Genomic DNA, 15,002 nt, shown 5'->3' with positions numbered 1-15,002 from the left:
CTTTCATTTCCCGCCCATTTTCGCTTTCCTGATTGCTTCAATTGGTTACTAGTCTTCATGACGCGTTACGCGTTTATGTTTGCTTTCCCTATTGGTCAGTTAAAAATATGGGCCCGATCTGTAAGAAATCAATGTCATCAATCTCTTTTCAAAATAGATAAATAGAAGCCTTTCTACTCTCTGTACATCATTTGCAGATCAACATACCACTGGGAGTCTTCCTGCAACTTATCTTACTTTCTTGCGAAAACGGTCTTCAATAGCTTCGTGGCCTTTGTCCGTGTTCACATATCAAAGTAATAAGAAACTAAGGTACTTCGCTGACGAGTTTAAAGCTTTTTTCACATCAAGCTTCACCAGAAGCATTATTGTTCAAATAATTTGTTCAATTATTATTCAATCCGAATACATTTTCTTTTATCTTTTAAACAGTACACTATCAAAGAAGTGGATCATGGCTGCTTGTATCTTCTTCCTCCTGATGCTGATGGTGTGCCACTCCTATGCACAGACCTGGCCATCTGGTACCTACGGTCTTCCTAAACCTTTGACTGGGTGTCCATCTGGCTGGGTTGATGGACGTAGAAAGCATGATACAGAAGACACACATCCAACTAACAACTGGAGTGACCCTCTTAATCTGGCTGGTTATCAATATCGCAGCAGCATGGAACATGAATTCTGCATCAAGACCTCTACTTCTGGTAGCTCTGGTTGGCCAGCAGGAGAGTACTGCATCTATAAATATGGATCTTGTCCATCAGGTAAGACTTTCAGCACATGTATCTAGAAAAATGCGGCGCCAATTCACGCCTGCATGTCTTAAATAATTATGTTAAAGACAAGGAAACATTGTGTAGTGGGTTTCTTGGTACACCGTGTATTTTTGGTGGGCAAGTGGTGGTCCTGAAAAGGACCAATAAATACAAACTTTTGCTAATTCTCCTGAAGACAAGAACGTCGAGTTTGATTGGTCCTATTCAGGACCAACAATTGCCCAAGAACGATACATGATGTACCGGGAAACCTGCTACACTCTTCTTCTTCACCATGGAAACCTTCAGATGTAAGCAAAAACTAAAAATAAAATAAAAGCCATCATGAATAGGTATGTATTTCTACCCCCCCCCACACACATACAATGACTGAAACGATACAGTGCGCCCCCACAAAAAAACCAATTTCATTTCAAGAAGATCATTCCTCATTCACACGAGTGAGTATACGTTATTTCAAGTGCCGACGTTAGAGGATACAAAAATCACTTGGCGCGCGAATTCTGGATTTCAAAAAGAAAATCACTTGTTTAAAAATATCAAAATCTGTTCTTTAATTTGATACCTCAATCACAGAGGATTGTCAAGAAGTTAGGTAAAAATGATCTGTCACTTTAAAATAAAATATGTATTTCCATAATTCAATTAAACAGATGTGTGTTCACAGATTTTCTACCGTAGTAATAAACTCAAGACAGAAGCAAGCCTGTACAACGTATTTATTTTATCAAATTCGGTCTTAGGAATTATTTCAGAAACAAACTTTTTTTTTGTCTAGACCATTTTCTGCATGTGATCGAAGTTATTAAATGAAAAAGCAGATGTTGAAATTTTTGGACATGTGACTTCTTATTTGAAATTCAGATACCGTCCGTCAACGTATCCTTTCTTCAAATTGTTTTGTTCACTCATGCGTGACTGAAGAATCTTTTAAATTGTAGCAACTAAAGAAAGGGGAAGTTGTAAAATTTATAATATTAGGTCATTTGTCTATTGATAAATCATCAATAATTCTCTTTTTCTGGGACCACTGTAAATAGGTAACAATTCAAAACAGCTATTAGAGGATTGCTCGTTAGCGCATACATTCGTAATTCCGAAGCTTCGTTATTTCGAAGGTTCGGATATTCCGAAGGTTCGTTATTCCGAAGGTTCGTATTTCCGAAGATTCATAATTCCGAAGGTTCGTTAGTCCGAAAACGAAATGAGGTTCGTAATTCCGAAGGTTCGTAAGTTCGAAAAAGAAGTGAGGTTCGTAATTTCGAAGGTTCGTTAATCCCAAAACGAAATGAGGTTCGTAATTCCGAAGGGTCGTTAGTCCGAAAACGAAATGATTAACGAACCTTATTTCGTTTTCGGATTAACGAATCTTCGGAACAACGAACCTTATTTTGTTTTCGGATTAACGAGCCTTCGGAACATCGAACCTTATTCTGTTTTCGCATTATCGAACCGTCGGAATAACGAACCTTCGGAATAACGCCACAAATATTCGGATTAACGCACCCTTTTACTTTTTCGGATTAACGAACATCGAGGTATAGGCAATTTACGTGTTTCGGAATTACGAACCTTCGGAATTATGCCGAGCTTTCGAAATTACGAAGTGTAACCGCTGGTTGGATATTGAAAGTTACGTCACTTGTAGTCCCGGGGGGGGGGCACTCAGTATATAATGCATAGTGGGTATGTGCCGCGGAGGGGACCCCCATTTTTACACTCAAATTTCCGTTCCAAGGCATAGCATTTTTGCCTTGTTGAGAAAAAGAACAAAGAAAGTCGCTCCAAGGCATAGAATTTTCTTCTTATCGAGAAAAAAAGAAGAGAGAAATCCGCTCCAAAGCTTCGCATTTTTGTCGTTACGCCGCTCCGATCGCATAGAATGAGCTGCAATTATGGTGAAAAGCGGCCGCAGAGCTCCCCGGCGCAGGCCGCGCTAGCTGCATCATGCACGCATGACCGTTCCATAGGGATGCATATGCACTCACACGCTGGGGATCCGTTCCAAGGACCCCCGTTTTCACAATCATTTGTCGTTCCGAAGCCCGTTCCGAGGACCCTCCTTTTTACAATAAGACCGCTCCAAGGCCCCCGTTTTTTGTCTCGCCCGCGGCACACCCCCACCACTTTTTTGGTCGAGTGCCCCCCCCCCCGGGCTTGTAGTACTAGTGAAGAGGACGTGGTCGAGTGGTCTCAGGGGATGTGGACTGCACACGCAAGTCATAGGTTCTACCCTCTTTACGCATAGATTTTTGTTCTTTTATCATTTCTATATTGATCAGATGACAGCTCTTATTAATTTGACGCCAAAAGATAAAATATTTATTTTGTTAAATGCGCCTGCAGGATGGGGACCCTATATGTAGAGCTGAAATAATGAACGCTGGAACGGCTATTGCGAATAATCAACGACATTTATTGTTTTATATTAAAGTTAACTCACCTGTATAACACAATTCAAGATAAAAAAATGTTCTGACATCATCGGCATTACTTTTTCGCTAATTCGGATTAATTCGGGTACTATCAATGATGTTACAGAGGGTCGTGGGTTCGAATCCTAGCCATGGCGTGATTTCCTTCGTCAAGAAATTTATCCACATTGTGCTGCACTCAACCCAGGTGAGATGCATGGTTACCTGGCAGAAATTTATTCCTTGAAATTAATGCGTGTGCGCTGTAATTTTAGTAATTACGGCTGCCAAGCTACAGCTGGGGTAATAACACCCAAGTTATTTGGAAGCGCATAGAGACATTATTCATAATTGTGATATGCGCTATACAAGAACTGTTTATCATTATTATTATTATTACATGTTTTTATGTAAAGCCTCCTTGTCTAGACACATACTTGAAATTGACATGAATCGTGTGTTCGTTAAATTTTTAAAGCAACAAATCTACCAAGCAAGAAAAGGGTGGTGCACTGCCGTCATGACTCATCAAGAGTTGAACAGTTTTAATCGAGGAAATTGAACCGAGGTGGTGACAAGACATTTGCTTCTGCGACAATTGCTTCGGTCTTGATATCCCGGGGGGGGGGGGGTGTTTCACAAAGATTTAAGAATGACTTAAGGCCATCGCACACCTTACGACTGTTCGCGATCCGATTTTGGAACAAATCGCATTTTGCTGATTTTCTGAAGATGTGAATGGAACATATCACTTTATTTGAGGTTTAAATTAATTCAAATAATAATATTATAACCGACTTTGAAAGATTGCAAGCCTCTATTTAGGAGTAAAGGCCAAATTAGTTTCAAATCGTATGACTGCTATGACGTCATTACGACTAGATATTAAATTCGCTTTTAAAGGATGATAACATAGTCACAGATTTGTTCATAGGTATTTGTACGATGATTTAGAACATTACACAGTAAGATATTCCAAGTCTCAATATTAGCATCAAATTCTACTATATCTTATTCTGAAATCGGGTCGCTGGCCAGTCGTAAGGTGTGCGGTCGCCTTTAGGGTCGCACCATGCATGGGTCGCACATAAATACCGAGTTGCGTACGGTTTGAAAGACTTGACCGCATTGGTCAGATCGTGTCGTGAGGACGCGCACTAATGCGTATCTATCAATAAGATCGCGCGTTGCATATCATATACGCGTCGGCATTTAAGTGCTACTTAAGTCATACTTAAATCTTTGTGAAACACCCCAGGCGGCATAGAATTAGAGTTACGATTTTAATATGGGCTTTGGTTCAGAATAATGTAATGATTACGATTATGGTTTATTTAGTTTCGGAGGTTCGGTTTTATGTTTGGTTTGATACACACATTTTCCATCGGATTGTCGTCTGAGCAACCATGGTACCTGAGAGTTATAGTCTATCTTACATGTATCTCTTTCAATATGAGTGTGAATTGAGCAGGTCAACAAAATAAAGAAATAATTTTATAATACTAAACGTTTGGTTGATTTTCACATTATTTTTGGTCGGAGATCCTTTTTTAAGAGCGTACCAGTCAACCCATATTCCAATCGACTTTTTAGGATTCCAGGAAAAATTCATTTATTGGGATGATGAAGACAGCAGTAATTTGAATAGTAGGAGTGGGACTCTACCTGATGGCGTCTACGACAATAACACAAAGTACAGGTTCTGCTGCCGAAATGACGGTGATACCTCGCAGGCCATCTCTCTTCCAACGGGAAACAATTTCTATCTTTTCGCCATAAAGGCTACGTGTCAGCAAGTGAGTCCAAATATTTATAATGGCTAATCATTGCAGTATTCATTAACCCCCCTCTATTCAATAAGGCCCCCATTCCAAAGAAGGGAGACCTTTGAGGGACCTTTGAAAGACTAAAAAAAAAATGGCAATGTGTTAAGCAGTCTCCAAGATCACTGAAATTTGTCATCTACGTGGAATGGCTCTGAAAGACCCCTCAAATAACTCAGAAAGACTGATTGATTCTTTTTGTCTTACTGGGTTTAGACTAGTCCTCTCGTGATCTTTCAATGGTCTTCCGCGATCCTTCAGAATTCTTTCCATGGACTTTTTTTTTTTGGGGGGGGGTGGTTCTTTCAATGATCTTTTAATGATCTCTCATGAGTCTTTCAGAGATTTCCGCAAAAATTTTGAGAGACTATCAAGAGATCATGGAAAGACTGATAAGATCTTTGAAAGTTCAAGAGACTGCTGAAAGGCAATCAAAAGACCAATCTTTTGAAAGACTGTTTTGAACCGTTTCAAATATTTTGGAGACCATGAAGACCACTGAAAGATCAATCAGGAACCATGAAAGACCTCAGAGATCTTTGAAAGTTCATTGATGAACCCTTGAAAGTGCAAGCAAGTTTTATGGTCTTCTTACAGCGGTTTTTCAGAGGTCTTGCTGTCTGTGGAATGGAGATTAAAAACCGACATGAACATGATCTCTTTAACTAACGTATATCTGTATTAGACAATCTTCTATCTTTTATATGTTGCTGCAAATGGATGAGTAATTTGTATCCTTTCAAAAGTGGAATTCTTTATTTTTTTTACTAGGTTGTCTGTTGGAATCGGCATATCACCTGTTGATTTTGTCAAATTCCTTTCTTTATTATTTTTATGATCGGGTTAACGTTGATAATTCAAAATCGAATGTGTTAATCTTCAATTTCATGTCACTATACAATCTAGCCTCGATATGACGTACGATGTTTTAGAGGATCAAAATATCATTGAGTGGTCTAGGCGCCATTTTGTAAAAGTACCTCATTAATTGTTGGTCATATCATCATAAAGAAATATAAATAATCATATTGATATCATTTACACAAAATGTCATATCAAATCTAGGTCATAAATTGACAGGTCATGGTTTTTATTCAGGTTATTTAAAGCATTTCAAAGGTATGGGTGAGCGCAGGATGTCTTTTTATGCCATTCCATTCGATACGATGCTTCTTTTTTTTAGATGCCATCAGTGCACATTAGCAATTTATGGAGATTTTTCATGTTTGAAATAATTTAACGTGTACTCTCTATGGGATATATCTTTTACATCTTTACATCTTATATATCTTATTACAAAGCTTTCGATATGTTTTAGCGAAGACTGGAGACTACTCTAACTCTGTTCTAAGTTATATGGTCATCATGATCACATCGAAATACAAGAACTCATTACTCCTGATAGAATACTTAATATCGTCTTCATGACGAATCAGACATCTAGTTATACATTTGTTTCATGTTTCATAGCTGTACCACGAACCCCTTTTGACTAGATTTTTTTTCAGTTATCATTCATATCACAATTTGATTTTGAAATACAGGTTAATGGTATGGCTGTTACTCTGGAGTATTTTTATTGGGATAATGAGGATTCCAGTAATGCAGACGATGAAAGTTCTGGTACCAACACTCCCTATCCAGGTATGTTTGACAATTGAATTTCTTTTCCAAGTATTTTGTTTTCGGAAATATTTACATTCATAGACTGATGAATGTTTGTTATAGAAGGTCAAAATTGGAGAAAAAAATATTATTGTATGTTCGTCACGCTTTTTATGTCTTTTTTTTTCTATTTTTTCTTCTTTAAAAGTTCATCACTTTGGTGAAAGTTGGGCGGAGGGCTCAAGTCTATAGGATTAGAGAGGAGAAAGGATCAACACGATTTATTTATATGTAAAAAATGTTATTCAACACAATTAAGCTCATCTTTTTATAATTTGAATAATTTTTCGTATTATACCAAATGCAATAAGAGTCTAAATTATTTTTTTCAATCGGTAGAGTCCTTCAATCATCTACCTCGGTCATAATCATGGTGATCAATCGTCGAAACATATATGTTTGAAATTCGCTGCAAGGTGGGAATATGTACAGTACACACTCTTATATTTTGTGGTTGCACAACTGTTGATGTTCATTCTACGTTTTAGATCGTAGCTTAAAAAAAACTCATGTGATAAATTCGTTTTCTTTTAATATTCATATAATTTAGTTATATCAAGTTTGTTGACCAGGGGGCATCCGCTGCTGGAAAGAAAACAGTGTCACATAGTGTGATCACAGTGTGTTCACACATTTATTTATGTGAACATATTATTCACACTGTTGAAATGCTCAAATTTAGTAATGTGAATTGATTTCACATTGTTCACACTCTGAATATATTATGGCACTCGTTGCGAGACACTGTGTTCTTTCCAGTAGATATAGCATGACCGAAAGGTCAAAAACAAAAAATAAATAAAATAACCATCTACATTAGTCTTATTTACCCAGGTGAGGTAAATGGGTACCGGTAGGAAGGAATTCCTTAGAAAGCTGTGTGCGCTGTGAACGCCTAGCTTAGCCGGGTAATATAGAAGCGCATTGAGCACCTAAGAAGGTGGATATGTGCGCAATATAAATACCCTATATTATTATTATTATTTATCATCACGCGTCTTCCAAGAACATAACTACAACGAGTACCTGCACCTGAAAACACCTTTTCAAAATGTAAAGAGCCATTATACCAAAACGATTTAAAAAAAATGTTATTGGTAAATATCATCATCTAAAAGATTGGTGCTCTCAAAGAAAGTTGTGATTATCATAAATATTCTTTAATTTGAAAGGTGTTGTATTTGGGGGAATAAAGCTGAATTTCTGCTACTACCAACCTGCAAGTACCCAGACCTGGCCATCTGGTACCTACGGACTTCCTAAACCTCTGACTGGGTGCCCAGCTGGCTGGGTTGAAGGACGTAGAAGGCATGATACTGAGGACACACATCCACTCAACTTGTGGAGTGACCCTCTTCACTTGGCTGGTTCTCAACAAAGCAGCACCATGGAGCATCAATTCTGCATGAAGACCTCTACTTCCGGGAGTATTAACTGGCCCGCAGGAGACTACTGCATCTACAAGAAATGGGCGTGTCCATCAGGTAATCATGTGATTGATATATGAATTTGCAAACCGTCAATGGGTAGCTTCTCTGAATCGGATGATTATAGACTCGTATTCCCAATCGATGAACTTGATCCTGGGGTGACCGTACGCAGCGGACGGTTTAGAAGGTTGTCACCTCCCACCCGGCTCCCATAATTTTTAAAAACAAATTTGTACGATAATTTTTGACATTCTCTCTTGCTTATGCTTTCAAAAATGTTATTAATTCTGGTTCCCCTAAAAAAATTCAGCCCATGGCCTTGTCAATTTGCAAATGTACTGCCCCTCCGTAGAAATAACGCTTATATCAGTCTGTCAGCAACAAAAGTTTATTATTATGGTGCTCATGTAACAGTAATTGTTATGATGTAAGTGCCTTTCATCGATCTCTATATCATACCTGTCATCCTCTTCTACAGGTTTCCAGGAAGGTTACATTTACTGGGACGATGAAGATAGCAGCAATATCAATACTCAGAGTGGCACTTTGCCCGATGGGGAATACGACAATAACACAAAGTACAAGTTCTGTTGCCGAGATGACGGTGTTGTCTCACAGGCCATCACCCTCCCTACCACAGATAACTTTTATCTCTTTGCAGTGGGAGATACTTGTCAGCAGGTAAGTGTTATTGAGAACTTTCTCCATTTACCAAAAAAAATAAACTCAGATCAACCCACCATGTCCTATCCATTGTAACTCATGCGACTTTTATATTAAAAATTTCATCAGGATAGTATACTAAATTTTGCAGACCTATACAAATTACAAATCATCACACCAATCTGAAAACTTGCTTGTCGAAGGTCTTCACTTTCTCATTGTAAATCGGGTGACGCGACGCTATTGAAGACTAATTAACCTGAATACTACTTTTGACTTGATCTTGGGAATAAATTATTGGCCCGATCAACACACATTTCTTAATTCAGTTTATTTTTTAGACATAAGACATTGATATAAAGTGTACTGCATTCAAGTATTTGGCAGGTATTATTTTATTCTGGGATAAATAGGGCAACCAATCTTCATCATGATAAAATTTGGAAGGGGATAAACATTAAGATTAAACTTATTTTATTTAGTTGATTTAAAGCTAGATGTATACATTACAAACCAGACCACGAATTGAATATTCTATTATCGTTGATCACGAGATTATGACATTACGTTTTAATACTTGCTCCCAGGTGGCTGGTAAGACAGTGGTCTCAGAATGGTTCTACTGGGATAACGAGGATTCCGCTAATACTGATAGCCAGTCTGGTGAACACCCATATCTTGGTGTGACTGCTAGCGGTGAAAACATCAAGCTAACCTTCTGTTACTACAACTAGCAAGAAGCCACCGATATTGGCACAGAACCTGAGTCTGTTTTACCAAGATGACGACAAAATGACGATGATGAAAGTTTTTGATTAACTTTTGATAATTGGTGTTAGCCTTTGTTATTGATAACGTTTTTTCTCTCTTATTTGAAAATCGTTCTTAATCAAGGAATATAATCATTTTGGCATTGCCATACTATATGTGACTATATATGTCTGGTCACACTTCTGATATATAGTCAGAAATAACTCTGTTCTAGTAAAACACGACTAGAAAATAGTTAAATACGACTAGAATAACAGTTGCACCCAGTTGATCATATTAACTAGTCCTTTTTTACTGATTTGGTTTTCGAGTGTCCGACTCTAAAAGTACATCTTTATATCCTAACTTAAATACTCAAATAGGATGGCGATGCTTCTATCGAAAATTGTACACATTCATCTTAATTTATATAACTTCATAATTTATTACCCCGGGGTATTAATGTTATGAAATGTTCATAGAAGATTTTCAAATGTGACGATGTTTCTGGTTTCACATGCATATAGAAATTCGTAGTTATGATATACCATTAAGCCGTCGAATTTATAATCTGCCATTTCGAGAGTCTGTCTGATCAAGGCTTACATTGTGTAAAACACTTCTTATAGGAAACATGATCTGTTCTGTGACATAATACATAGTCATTATCAAGGATGAGTGGTATTAATCCCCTCCCCATTTTCCTTATAGTTGGATTGTCTTACCTTCTGAATTGCACACACTCATTTTTAAAGCAAATAAATTAAGCTCCAACAAAGTAACTGAACTGAACTCCTTGAACTACAATTTATGCAAATGGGGTGGTTGAAATATGAATTGATATGTAGGCCATTGAAAATTACATTGACGTTGAGCAGTTGATTAATTTTATTCATCACTTAAGAATTATAGCCCGAGTACCGTATAATAGCCTAATTCACTGTTAATGTTCAATAAGATCATTTTCCTGGTGGGCTAATATTTTAGCTTGTGATTTTAAATATTTAATAATGAGATAGTAATGCCCATTTTTTTACAACTATCATTATGAAAATGGAAGATCATGTAAAAATGACATTTGCAATTCTCAGATACATTTCTTTATATACTAAATGAAAAAATACAACGCTTTGTAGGAATGGTTGAAGGGTGTCTATTCTATGTTAAAATTAGTAATAATAAAATAATGCATTGGTATCAGGAATGGAAATGTAATATGTTTTGTTTATTGTTTGTGCAAATGAAATCTGTACTTGAAGTAATCTTAAATTTCTTTCTTGAAATCTATTTTCCTCCTGCTCGGTTTTGTTCTTCTTGTTCTTGTTTTTCTTAATGTGATGAGAGCGAGATCGATGAAGTAAGCATCGAAATAAATGATATCAAGGAAAACAGGTTGATGAATTGAAATTTAGTTATAGGAAGAGTGCGAGAGAAAGGGGAGAGAGCAAGAAAATTAGAGGGACGAAGGGGTGGGGGAGGTAAAATCATCTTGCCCCTTATTTCATCCATACACAATTCCTTGATCTATCAACAAATTCTTACCATCTGGGGCCTGTTGCAAAAAAAAATTTCCCTGAGAAAACTCTGGTAAAAACTGAAAACTAAGGTTAGTTGGATTTCTGCCATTGACTTTAACACACAGCAAAAACTCCGGTAAAAACAACCTGAGTTTTCTCAGGTAAAAAGTTTTATGCAACGGGTCCCAGATGCGTCCTTTCATATTTCAGGGAGGGGGGGGGGTGGTCATCAAATCTCTGCCCGCCAAATTGTAGAACAGAATTTTGCGCGCTAAGCTCGTCGAAAAATTGTCAATGTGTGTTTGATAATATTTTCAAGCTAGTATTTTCCAATGTTTTTAAAAACATTTTTGCCTTGATTTATCACATTTTATTTCAAATTGTCTTATGGGTGGAAAATCGATATGCTTGCCTCCAATATTTCCATGGAGAGATCGCCCCCTGCCTCCCTCCGTGATCGACGCCTCTTCATACTATGGAGATCCATGATGAACCATTATCCCATCCCGACTCGCATAAAAAGCAACACTGAGCCTCCATATATCGCGTCCCCACCCCCCCACAAAAAACAGCAATATGTTCCTCTGACGTTTGTCTGAATTAATTTTAAAATATGGTAGTATTCTCAATTAAATATACAGGAATATAAAGCTCATTTCATGTTCTAACTTTTATGAAAATTTAATTTGCCAGAAAATCATTATTAACACGTACTTAAAAAACTTTCGGTTAATTTGTTGTTATCTCATTGATAATCCCCCCCTCCCCCCACCTTCTTTTTTTTTTCTTTTTTTTTTCGGCTGTTGCATCGGTGTACCTAGTTTAATTATTATTCGTTGTATATATTTTCAGTGTACATTTTTTTTTAACTCGGTGGCCCCTTTTTATAAGCTCTGCTTTCTCCGGGGTCACCAAACCATCATGTTATTGTTATATTTAGTATTTGTATGATTATTTATTTTTGTATGTATTGATGTAATTGTATGTGATGATGGTTTAATAAATAAATTGAATTGAAAATTTGTCTCGCATCAGCTGGTTTGAATACACATTTTCTGCATGTAACGTACCAGTGGTGTATTTCAGTCCATTCCAAGTTTGGAACATATAATTATCTATATCATGTCAACCATCATATTACCATCCGGTGTCTGAGCAAGGACATTTTCCTGATCCATAAGGACACATCAAATTCAAAACATTGGCATGTTCAGAGGGGTTGGAAATATATAAATGAAGCTTTTGTATGATTAATAGGGGATTCAGTCCAACAACTTAAAGGAAATATAAAGGATGGATAAGTACAATTTAATTCATTAATATATTTAATTTAATCTGTTAATGCGCTTACCATTAAAAATTTTCTTTGGTTTTTATTTTAAAAGGGTACACAGCAAAAAATGCGGTGTTAACCGGTGTACATAGAAGACCACACCATTATTTTACACCGGTGTTAAATTGGTGGTGTTAGTTTTACACCTATAGGTGTCATTACAGCACCTTTTGTTGTTACATTTACACTCATTGGTGTTACGTTTAATTTCTTGGGTGTAATTTTAACACCTCAGGGTGTGGTCCTCTATTAACACCAACTGGTATCAGTTAACATCACAGTTTTTACAGTGTACAGTTAATTAATAGCTTTATCAATTGATACCAAGAATGCAATATTTTTGGAGTTTGGCATGAAACACGATCTGTTGTCTCCATCATTGAATATCAAACTTGGAAGGAAATAGCCCTTCCGAACATGCTCAATGATGCGATTTGATGGGGCTAGTAAGATCATGAGGATTTCCCTGGTCAGATAAAAGAATTGAGATTCTGAATGATCGCATAGACTGGGCCTATTTTAGAAAAAAGAGGCCTGTGTAAACGTCTTAAGGCATTTTGGGGCAAAAGTTGAGAACCGGTCTATTGCCCATAATTCAAATGTGCTGAATCTGATCAGACCTTCTGAAAATGCACAAGGTTGCAATTTGATGGAGCTAGTAAGATCATGGGGATTTCCCTAGTCAGATAAGAGAATTGAGATTCTGAATGATCTCATAGACTGGGCCTATTTTAGAAAAAAAGGCCTGTGTAAACTTCTTAAGGCATTTTGGGGCAAAAGTTGAGAATCGGTCTATTGCCCATAATTAAAATGTGCTGAATCTGATCAGACCTAGTCTGCAGGCACAGACCCTGATTGGAACTTTGATCAACAAGTGTGCCTCCACGCAAAGACTAGCACATACAAAACTTGCTGTTCCAATACAGGAGCGAGAGAGCCTTCAGTACACAAGGCATGAGTAGGCTGCACATTCAGACCCTTATTTCGAGTGAAGGGTTTGCCCAGCAGACTAGATCAGACCGGTCCCCAAGCTGATTTATCATGTTTTGACTACCTAATTTGCATAGACAAAATGGCTGCCAAATTGACCACTTCATGATCTTATTTACAAAAGATTCTTTAAAACAGTCGTTTTCATTATTATGGATAATGCAAAACCCTGCATACATATTGTGTATCATTAGTGAAAATTCTTTATTTATTTATAATTATTTTATTATGCAAGTTTATGAATATTTTGAAATATGATGATATCATTTATTTTTTCAGTTATAAAGACAACCTTCGAAGCATTATTAAAAATTATCCGGCCCTAAAATATAACATAGCGGTTAATACTAATGTGTTTTATTGTTCTTTGAACTCGTATGTATTTTTTTTAATTCAATATTTGATTTGTACACTGTACAAAATGAAGTGCTAATTTGATTTGGCACTTACAGTGACGTCATTATACAAGCACTGCTAAATTAGCACTTCATTTGTTCACAGTGTACATGTTTTGTTATAGGATCTGTCCAAGTATTGACTATCAAAGACAGAAAAATAACTAGCGTCAATGATATAATTACTTAATGACGCTTTTACAATCTTAATTGAAAACAGTATGCAATCGAAGACTCAATTGTGCCCCCCCCCCTCCACGTTTGAGGAGAGATTTAGATATTTTCGCACATGTAACAAACCAATAGACTATCGGGAAAAGTCAATGGCTCCGTGGTTGAACCATTTTTTTTTTGCTTGTCAAATTTACTTCAGCACCCCAGTTTTCAGTTGTTCTGAGCACCCTCCCTGTTCAATAAGCACAAATTCTCCAAACCTTGAATTGAATAAAAGTAATTTGAGAAAATACATTGCCTATGTGGTGTACAGAATGTCTTCTATTATATAAAAGTGAAATTCAGATATACGTTTCCTAAGAAATATATCAGAGATTTGGGTTCCAAATGTATTGTAACATGGGTTACCCTCAGTTCCCGATCGAGAACCAAAATATTTTTCAGAAACTATGAAATAATACATTTAAAGACTTGATACATTTAAAAATGATGAAAGGTGTTGCCATCTTTTAAAAATGCTTACTAAATTTGATATTCATCATCATAATAATAATACATAAGACTTATATAGCGCACTTTCCATCTTGATTAGATGCTCAAGGCGCTTCAGAGCAGATCAAAAGCAGTGAGCATCACCTTGATAAAGCATTGATTAAACTGTCATGAAGTTGTCCTAGATTATGAATAATCACATGAATAACTTGTTTGGTAAACTTTCGATTCAGTTTTGTACAATGAATATTCAGAGCAGTGAATAATTTGCATAGAATGTGATAGGAATTCTTTTATCAAATGGTTAACTATTTGCATGCTGAATTGATTTTGGGGGATCATAATGACAATTGTTTGCATGTTATTTTCTTTAATTCAACATTTCCATATTGCACCAATGTTACTTATTATCATTATATAATAATAATATAGATGTTATCCATTCTTATTTTATCTTGTTTGAAGGTTAGAGAAAAAACAAATTATTGCGATTGTTGAATTCAATTGTACGAATGTGCAAGATTGCAACATGAGTGCGCAAAGTGAAACAAGGCAGTTACCAGCAGGACTCTTTTCATTA

General features: G+C 36.6%; 1 protein-coding gene across 1 annotated transcript; it reads left to right on the top strand.

The window, feature by feature from the left end:
• The first annotated feature begins 455 nt into the window (after positions 1-455).
• Positions 456-10,304, top strand: LOC121412468. The gene is made up of 6 exons (XM_041605281.1): positions 456-764; positions 4,784-4,986; positions 6,558-6,657; positions 7,851-8,162; positions 8,587-8,789; positions 9,359-10,304. Exons 1-6 carry the CDS (start codon positions 482-484, stop codon positions 9,503-9,505), a joined length of 1,248 nt encoding a protein of 415 aa, XP_041461215.1. The 5' UTR covers positions 456-481; the 3' UTR covers positions 9,506-10,304.
• The last annotated feature ends 4,698 nt before the right edge of the window (positions 10,305-15,002 follow it).

This window comes from Lytechinus variegatus, chromosome 4 (assembly GCF_018143015.1).
Source record: "Lytechinus variegatus isolate NC3 chromosome 4, Lvar_3.0, whole genome shotgun sequence".
NCBI lineage: Eukaryota > Metazoa > Echinodermata > Echinoidea > Temnopleuroida > Toxopneustidae > Lytechinus > Lytechinus variegatus.
The sequence above is the reverse complement of the archived record's forward strand: the minus strand, read 5'-3'. Positions and strand labels throughout refer to the sequence as shown.